Source organism: Filicampus tigris, chromosome 7 (genome assembly GCF_054856515.1).
Source record: "Filicampus tigris isolate MCC_2025a chromosome 7, RoL_Ftig_1.0, whole genome shotgun sequence".
Lineage (NCBI taxonomy): Eukaryota > Metazoa > Chordata > Actinopteri > Syngnathiformes > Syngnathidae > Filicampus > Filicampus tigris.
This window is the reverse complement of record NC_141223.1, coordinates 2,113,435-2,121,444: the sequence shown is the minus strand read 5'-3', so window position 1 is coordinate 2,121,444 and position 8,010 is coordinate 2,113,435. Positions and strand designations below refer to the sequence as shown.

At 46.2% G+C, this 8,010-nt stretch overlaps 1 protein-coding gene across 2 annotated transcripts; it reads left to right on the top strand.

The window, feature by feature from the left end:
* The first annotated feature begins 414 nt into the window (after positions 1 to 414).
* On the top strand, positions 415 to 6,838 carry LOC147144364 (WD repeat-containing protein 20). Of its 2 annotated transcripts, none has more exons than XR_015087552.1 (5): positions 415 to 1,219; positions 1,991 to 2,173; positions 2,934 to 4,319; positions 5,277 to 5,448; positions 6,757 to 6,838. XR_015087552.1 is itself a non-coding variant. In XM_086036512.1 (5 exons), exons 2-5 carry the CDS (start codon positions 806 to 808, stop codon positions 5,322 to 5,324), a joined length of 2,031 nt encoding a protein of 676 aa, XP_085892638.1. In that variant the 5' UTR covers positions 415 to 692; positions 770 to 805; the 3' UTR covers positions 5,325 to 6,838. The 2 variants fall into 2 exon arrangements, 1 of the variants encoding a protein (XP_085892638.1); XM_086036512.1 differs by having other exon boundaries at positions 415 to 692; positions 770 to 1,219; positions 5,277 to 6,838.
* Positions 6,839 to 8,010: the final 1,172 nt, after the last annotated feature.

Here is an 8,010-nt window from a genome sequence, read left to right as displayed (position 1 = left end):
GTCACTCACGTCTCTTGTCCCCTACTTGGAGCCTACTCAACTCACTGACGTTCATGAACCATCCAAGGGGAAAAGGTAAGGCTTTTGTTACCATGGCAACAGTAACAAAGGTTAATGTTTCAAAACAGGCGGGTTTTACAAACGAGGATTATGATTTTAAGACAGGGTTAGGGTTTCAAAGTAGGGTTTCAAGCCTGGGTTAGTGTTTCAAACAGGGAAGTAAAAATGTATGGGTTGGGACAGGGTTCGAAGTTTATACAAGGGCTAGGGGTGCAAAATGAGGTTTCAAGACGGTGTTAAGAGTTTCAAGCGAGAGTGATAGGAAAGTAGTAATCCCTTTCAATAAAGTTAAAGTGGGCCTTTAGAGGACCAAGGGGGTCCAAAATGAAGCCCGGGTGCCTCAAGTTTACTCGGACTGATTTTCGCGTCAGTCAGTGCGCAGCTGCACCAGGCAGGCAGGCAGGCACAAGCGCGCATTCCGCTCACAAGTCGCGGTCGAGTGGAGGGAGGCAGCGAGCAGCACGAGGATGATGCCGTCGCCGGCTCGGAGGGGCTCTCTGTCGGCCTTGAGTCTTCGGCCAGCGGCTCTCTGGTGGCCGATACTGGCGTAAAATGCAGCGGGTCACACTGGCAGCGCTGGTCGGCCTAGCTGAGCCCGGCAGCTCGCCTCCGCCGCTCCCGTTTCAGCTCTAGTATTTGCTTTATTCTTCTTTTTTTTTTTTTTTTTTTTTTTTTTTGCAAATTATTCTCGCGGCGTTATTGTTTCCAGGTCAAGAGTTTCCCAAGCGGCTCGTCTGGACTAAAAATGGCCGGAGATGGCGGCGCTCTGAAGGATATCAATGAAATTAAGTCGCAGTTCCGGACCAGAGAGGGCTTCTACAAGCTGCTTACCCTCTCGGACTCGCAGCAGCGGGGCGGGCTTCCGAGGGGTCCCTCCGCCGGGGCCACGCTGGGCCCCGCGGCTGGAGCCGGCCCGATACCCGGCGGAGCGGTCGGGCTGCTGCAGGGGCCCGGAGCCGCCGCCGCAGCAGCTGCCGCAGCCGCCGCAGTCGCCTCCTCTTCGAATGCCGCAGCCAACTCCTCCCCGGCGGGTTTCCTGCCGCCGGTGCGGGTCTCCATGGTCAAGCTCCAGCCCGAAGACCCGGGCGAGGAGTCGGAGCGGGTGTGCTTCAACATCGGCAGGGAGCTTTATTTCTACACGTACACGAACATTAAGAAGGTGAGCCCCGGCCGGGCGGCCCTGGCCTCCCTGGTCACGGGAGTGGACTGTCGGCTAGCCTCGCATGCTAACTAGCCTAGCACTTAGCTTCCATTTCACGGCTTCCGGACGAGCTAATGTTGCCGTTTGCTGCCAACAAACACCACGTTTCATTTATTTGAGCAGTTCTTGGTGTGACGTGGTGCTACAAGTAGCGCTAATAGTTAAGAAGGCAACAAAAATTGTGTTTGGAGGCCCTCTGAGGTTGAGTCATGTAGCAGAAGATGGACAGAGGTGGTCAAGGTGGTTGTCAAAACAATGCCCTCCAACTCAATTCATATATATATATATATATATGACTCATCTTGGTTGGTTTAAGTGGGGCAGTAGTATAAAGCACCTTCAATGTCATCACATTCTAATAAAACAGAGTAAGGACTTCCAACTTGGGGTTTCAAACAAGGGACAGGCTTTCAACTTAGGGTTTCTAACCGAGGTTAGGGTTTACAGTCTTGGTTAGGGTTATCCAAAGACAGTTTCAGACAAAGGTAAGGATTTTAAGACGGGTTAAGTGTTTTAAAGCATTTCAAGCAATGATTATGGTTCCACACTCAGATTGAGGTTTCAAGCAATGGTGAGGGCATCAAAGCCGCTATTAGGGTTTCAATCCCTGGTTATGATTTTCCGACACAACGCTACAGATTGATGTGTATATACTTGCTTTTGTTATTATTTGGTCTCACCCTGTATTGTCCGACTACCTGTGCGTGCGTGCGCGCGCGCTCGCGCCAGGCGGTGGACCTGAGCAAGCCCATCGACAAGAGGATTTACAAGGGCACGCAGCCCACGTGTCACGACTTCAACCAGTACTCGGCGTCGGCCGACAGCGTGGCGCTCATCGTGGGCTTCTCGGCCGGGCAGGTGCAGTACCTGGATCCCATCAAGAAGGAGACAAGCAAGCTCTTCAATGAGGAGGTACTGAATGCCATTTCGAAAGAGGCTTTCAAGACAGGGAAGTGGGATTTGGAGACAGGGTTAGGTTTTCAAGTTAGACACTTTTAGTATGATTTCATTGGTATTTTTATGCGATTTAAAAAAAAAAAAAAAGGCTTTCATGAAGGATTACAGAAATCAAAATAATTACTGTTGAGAGGCTGAAATCAAAGGATTTAGACAATTTCAAATTCAACAATGGCTCTAAACAATTACTCGATGAATAAAATAGTTGTAGATGAATTTGATAATTGGTTAGTTGTCTATTCATCACTTCTTTTTGAAACCTGGTTTCAAAGCAAAGTTGGTGTTTCAAATTCGGTTTTCAAACTAAGGTCAGGTTTTCACATTTGGGTTTGAAGGTAGGCTTTGGTGTTTCCATCTTGCCATCCATCATCCGAACCGTTTATCCTCATGAGGGTGGCGGGCGTGCTGGAGCCGTTCAAGCATTCACTTCGACAACTTGACCAAATTCCACCAAACAAGTGTGACTTCAACATGGGGCCGTAAATCATAAATCAGATGACACAAATGCAAACTAATCTGTGGCTTTTTTTTTTTTTTTTTTTACTTCAAAACGTCAAGAAACAGTGCTGTGTAAATGTACCTAGACAGCATATAAATCAAATATGCTTAGAGTATATGTAAAATGAGCGCAATGAAGCAAAGGTTGTTTTGTTTTGTTTTTTTTCTCTCACATTGCGACGTCGATTTGATTTTGTCTCCTGTCTTGCATGTGCAGCGTCTGATCGACAAATCCAAGGTGACGTGTCTGAAATGGCTGCCCAAGTCGGAGAACCTGTTCCTGGCCTCTCACGCCAGCGGCCACCTGTACCTCTACAACGTGGAGCACACGTGCGGCACGGCCGCGCCTCAGTACTCGCTTCTGCGCCAAGGCGAGGGCTTCGCCGTGTACGCCTGCAAGACCAAGACGCCCCGAAACCCTCTTCTGCGCTGGGCCGTGGGCGAGGGCGGCCTCAACGAGTTCTCCTTCTCGCCCGACGGGGTCCACGTGGCCTGCGTGGGCCAGGACGGCTGCCTGCGGGTCTTCCACTTTGACTCCATGGAGCTCCAGGGCGTGATGAGGAGTTACTTCGGAGGCCTGTTGTGCGTCTCGTGGAGCCCGGATGGCAAGTACCTGGCCACGGGGGGCGAGGACGACCTGGTCACCGTGTGGTCTTTCGGCGAGAGCCGGGTGGTGGCCCGCGGGCACGGACACAAATCCTGGGTCAACGTGGTGGCGTTCGACCCCTTCACCACCTCCCTGGAGGACGAGGAGCCCATGGAGCTCAGCGGGAGCGAGGAGGACCTGCACCAGGGCGGGGCGCCCAACAACAGCGCCCCGCACTTTGGGCGGGTGCGCACCAGCAGCACCCTGTCACGGCTCTCCCGGCACAGCTCCAAGGGCGGCGGCTCGGCGGCCGTCACCTACCGATTCGGCTCCGTCGGGCAGGACACCCAGTTTTGCCTGTGGGACCTCACAGATGACGTGCTGTACCCTCGTCTGCCGCTTTCCCGCGCCTTTACTAATACTTTCGGACCCGCGCTGCCCAACTCCGGGGGTGGCGGGGTGGAGGGCCACCACCACCCGCCTGTCGTGGGCACTTCCAACCCGCCCACGCTGCCTCTCCCGCTCCCTCGCTCCCTCTCGCGCTCCAACTCACTTCCCCACCCGGCGGTCGCAAACGCCTCCAAGAGCCAGGGCGCCACCGAGGGCGGCACCGGGGGCACGGGCGGCGGGAGCGGGACCGCGGGCGTGGGCCCGGCTAACGCGGCGCCGTTCAGCATCGGCCGCTTCGCCACGCTCTCCCTCCAGGAGCGCAAGTCGGACAAGTCGGCGGTGGGCGGCGGGGTGGAGAAAGAACACAAGCGCTACCACAGCCTGGGGAATATCAGCAAAAGTAACGATAAGATCAACGTGGCGCCGCGGGGCAGCGGGCGGCTGGATGCCGCCAAGGTGCTGGGCACCACGCTGTGCCCGCGCATGCACGAGGTGCCGCTGCTGGAGCCGCTGGTGTGCAAGAAGATCGCCCACGAGAGACTGACCGTGCTCGTCTTCATGGACGACTGCATCATCACGGCGTGCCAGGAGGGGCTCATCTGCACCTGGGCCAGGCCCGGCAAGGCGGTACGTACCCGCGCGGCCACGCCGCCGCGACATGCTTTGAGCGTGTCCACGTCGTCCGTCGCAATCTGACGGCCGGTTGCCAAAGTTGCCAGGTCTTTTATTTTCATGACAGTCAAAGTCTGACGGGCATCACGAAACCTTGATGGGATTTTGTTGTCGAGGCACTTTTTTCCTTTTTTTTTTTTTTTTTTTTTTAACCACCCACCCTCCAAATGCAAGAGATGTTCCAAAACCATAAATACTGTACTATTGATACAGGCCGATTATCGGCACCGATATTTGGATTTTTGATGAATATTGCCATCAGCCATTTTTAAAACTCTGCTGGCCGATAATAAATCAATTTAAAACTGTGTTGAAATTTTTTTTTAAAGTTACGTGAAAGTTGACCATTTCTCTCATTTTGACATTTTTTAGGACTTCATCTACTGTAGAAAACTACATGGAGCTATTGTTTAAGTTTTCATTTAACTTTTTAAGCCATGCTGACGACCCTGGGTGCTCCCTGAACTTTTTGTTGGAATTTTATAACAGAAATTTATGTTGCCCAAAAATTCTTGTAATAATCATTTTTTAAAAATCAACATTATGCAAACCTGAAACATTGTTCAATAAACAAGCTTAAAGATGTTGCAACAAAGTTAAGAGTACATTTTTCTTACGATTTTGCCAATATTTTCCTTTTTACTGAAAATGAATATCTGCTCCAAATATCGGTTATCGGCCCCCTTGACTACTAATAATCGGTATCGGCCCTGAAAAAAGCATATCGGTCTGTCTCCATACTGTACATATGATACATACTCTCTATTTTTGCCACGTTAATCAAAAATGGAACCAAAATGACACAAGACGAAACGCGTATACCAAGCGGATTCAATTTTGAAAAACGTACTGTTACCTCTCGCCATCTAAATTGCCCGTTTTGTTTTTATTTTTTTGTGTCTGCTCCTGCAGAACTTAACCGCGCAGAACGGCAACTCTCCAAGTGGCACGGTGGTATAGCTGCACCTTCATCCCTCCTCCTACCATCCCAAAATGGAGGGCAACCATCAAGACCGGAGCACCTCACCAATGCAGTATTATACCCGCCGCTCATCCTGCAGAAGCCACGGCCAGCTGTATTTAAGTAATTTATTTTATCATGAGACTGTGTCGTAATTTATACTGTAAATAGTCAAAGTACTCTTAACGGCAAGCAGACAGGAAGCGGGTGAACACATTGTACATGGCAACACACTGAATGTCTTTTGGGGAGTTATGTCATGATGTCACCGTCTCTTTAAGTTCTCGCCGGTTGCTCTCGTGATGCTTCGACGGGTTCTCGAAGCGGCGTGTCGGGTCCAAGTCACGTGACCATATGCACAAAACACACACACACACACACACACTGTTGCTGGCGGCGTAGCTGCAGCGTCATATATGTATGTCGCACTCATTCGCGTTGCACAAAGGAGTATTAGGAGCCTACTGGGTGGGCAATACTACGAAGATAACGAAAAAAAAACTAGAAAAATGTTCAATCAAAATGAAACTAATTAAAGTTAGATTTTTTTTTTAGGCGGAGAGTTCTTTTTGAAATGGCACTTTTCAAGAAAAAAAAACCTAAGAAAAATGACGCAAGTCTTGAAATGAAATGAGTTGTAAAAGTACATTTTCAAAGAATTCTTTGAAAAATGTACAATTTTTCAAGACAACTTTATTATATAATTTGAAAGAAAAAAAATAGTCATATTTCAGTCGGGGAAAATTTACATTTATTTTTGGCATAATTTTGAGGGGGGGAAAAAGTTGTTTGAGAAAATATTTTTTCTCACAAATGTCACAACTTTTTCCAAAAAAAAAACGTAATTCCTGAATTTTTAAGTTTGATGAAATAGTTGCAAGGCTTTTTTTCTTCCTTTTTAAATTTTTTTTTTTTTTTTTTTTTTTAAGGAAAATGTTTTGAAAAAATCTACATTTTACAAGAAAAATAAAACTTTTCAAGAAAGGACATACAGAATTTGATTTTAGGGGAAATGGAATACTTTGTGAAAATAGTCTCAAGTAAAAAGCATTTTTTTTCTTTTCGTTTTTTTGAAAGGAAAAAAAACCCACTATTTTGTCGACACACTTCCCTACCCTTTCTTGCAATATTATGCCTTTATTCTTGTATTTCATGATTTTTTTCCTTTCCAGTGTGGCCCTGATACTCCTTTGGTAGTGTTGCACCTGAATTGCCTCTTGCAATAATTTGCACACGCAAAACCCAATTCACGGACCCCTCCACTCGCCGCTCGGTGGACTTGACTCACGATATCTGTTACCAGATAAAAACCACATTTGTTTCCAAGTCTCCTGTGATTCTTTTATGCTTTGCAGCGACAATAAAGACGAGCCAAGTATGTTTGTGTGACCACGATGATGCCATTCATGTTTTTTTTCTCTCTCATTCCAGATCAGGAAGTTGTTCCGATTGCCTTGCTTGATTTCCTTTTGGATAATAAACATGATACTGTGAACACGCAGCGCACACGTGATGATGAGGACAATGAGGATGATTTTTTTTTTTTTTTTCAAAGTGATTTACTTGCACGCTACCACACGACAACTCCTAAATTGTGTAAACAAGCCGAAGCTGTTAGTTTAAAGTACCTTTGTAACTATAAGGCCGACCTTGCAAATAAACAGCTTAGTCCTAATAGTTGCCTGGCACTGTGCAGTTGACGAGATGAAACACCTTTGTGAACTGCACTACGTGAGGAGATAGAGACAATATAACATTGTGGTGTTTACAAAGCGACCCTTGCCCTAAAAGCTGTAGCCTGTCATAAGCATACGCTATGCTCTGAGATCCCCTCCGCTTGAGGGAAGGCCTCAAACAAAACAAGCTACTCGCTGACCAAGGAATGAATACAGTTTTTATACTATAAAGCTTCATAGGTCTTATATTCCCACGATGGCGCCCAATGTGCAGTTGTTGCCAGTACACGAGTTAAGAGCCAGTAAAAAGTCAACATGACGGATGCTGACAATTACAGCCACTGTGTTTTGTTATTGTAATTTTTTTTAAATTAAAGTAAAGTATGCCATTACAATAATACAATTAAAATATGGATTCCAATTCCACGAACAAAGTACAAATTCAATGAAATTAAATAACTATTCAAATTCAATTTACCTTGAAATAATTTTTATTTACATGAAATAAAACAGCAAGAATTTCACCAGTCTGTTAAATTAAAAACTATTTCGTCAAAAATATTTTATTCTCAACAAGTGCAAGTTAAAAAAAAAGATTTTTTACGTTTTTCCAAAATGTGTTTAGATTTATTGAAGAAAAAACATTTGCACAACTTCTCCGTAAAAAGTATCTTTTAAAAGTGTTCTTTTTCGAAGATATTTGTGTCACAATTTTGAAAATTTAGTTGCATATTCAACATTTTTTCGAGGAGAAAACGTTTCTATTTTTTTTTTTATGATTACATTTTGGGGGGGAAATTTTCCGACATTAAATAAAATCTTATCAATACGTAAAAAAAAACGTAGTAAAATGTTATAATTTCCATTAAATAATTACAATGACTAGTAACTGATCGCGTTCGCGTAACCACATCTCAACCTTCATCGCATCTTTTTGCTACTGAAGATCAACAGCCAAGATTAAAGGGGGGTGGGGCGACCCAGAAAAGCTCTCCGATCAAATCACAGA

Bases quoted from the DNA above. Each gene is read 5' to 3' on its own strand.
- LOC147144364 (XM_086036512.1), top strand. From the start codon at position 806: ATGGCCGGAGATGGCGGCGCTCTGAAGGATATCAATGAAATTAAGTCG. The intron at 2,174-2,933 runs GTACTGAATGCC...TTGCATGTGCAG, and splicing joins GCAAGCTCTTCAATGAGGAG to CGTCTGATCGACAAATCCAA. The intron at 4,320-5,276 runs GTACGTACCCGC...CTGCTCCTGCAG, and splicing joins GGGCCAGGCCCGGCAAGGCG to AACTTAACCGCGCAGAACGG.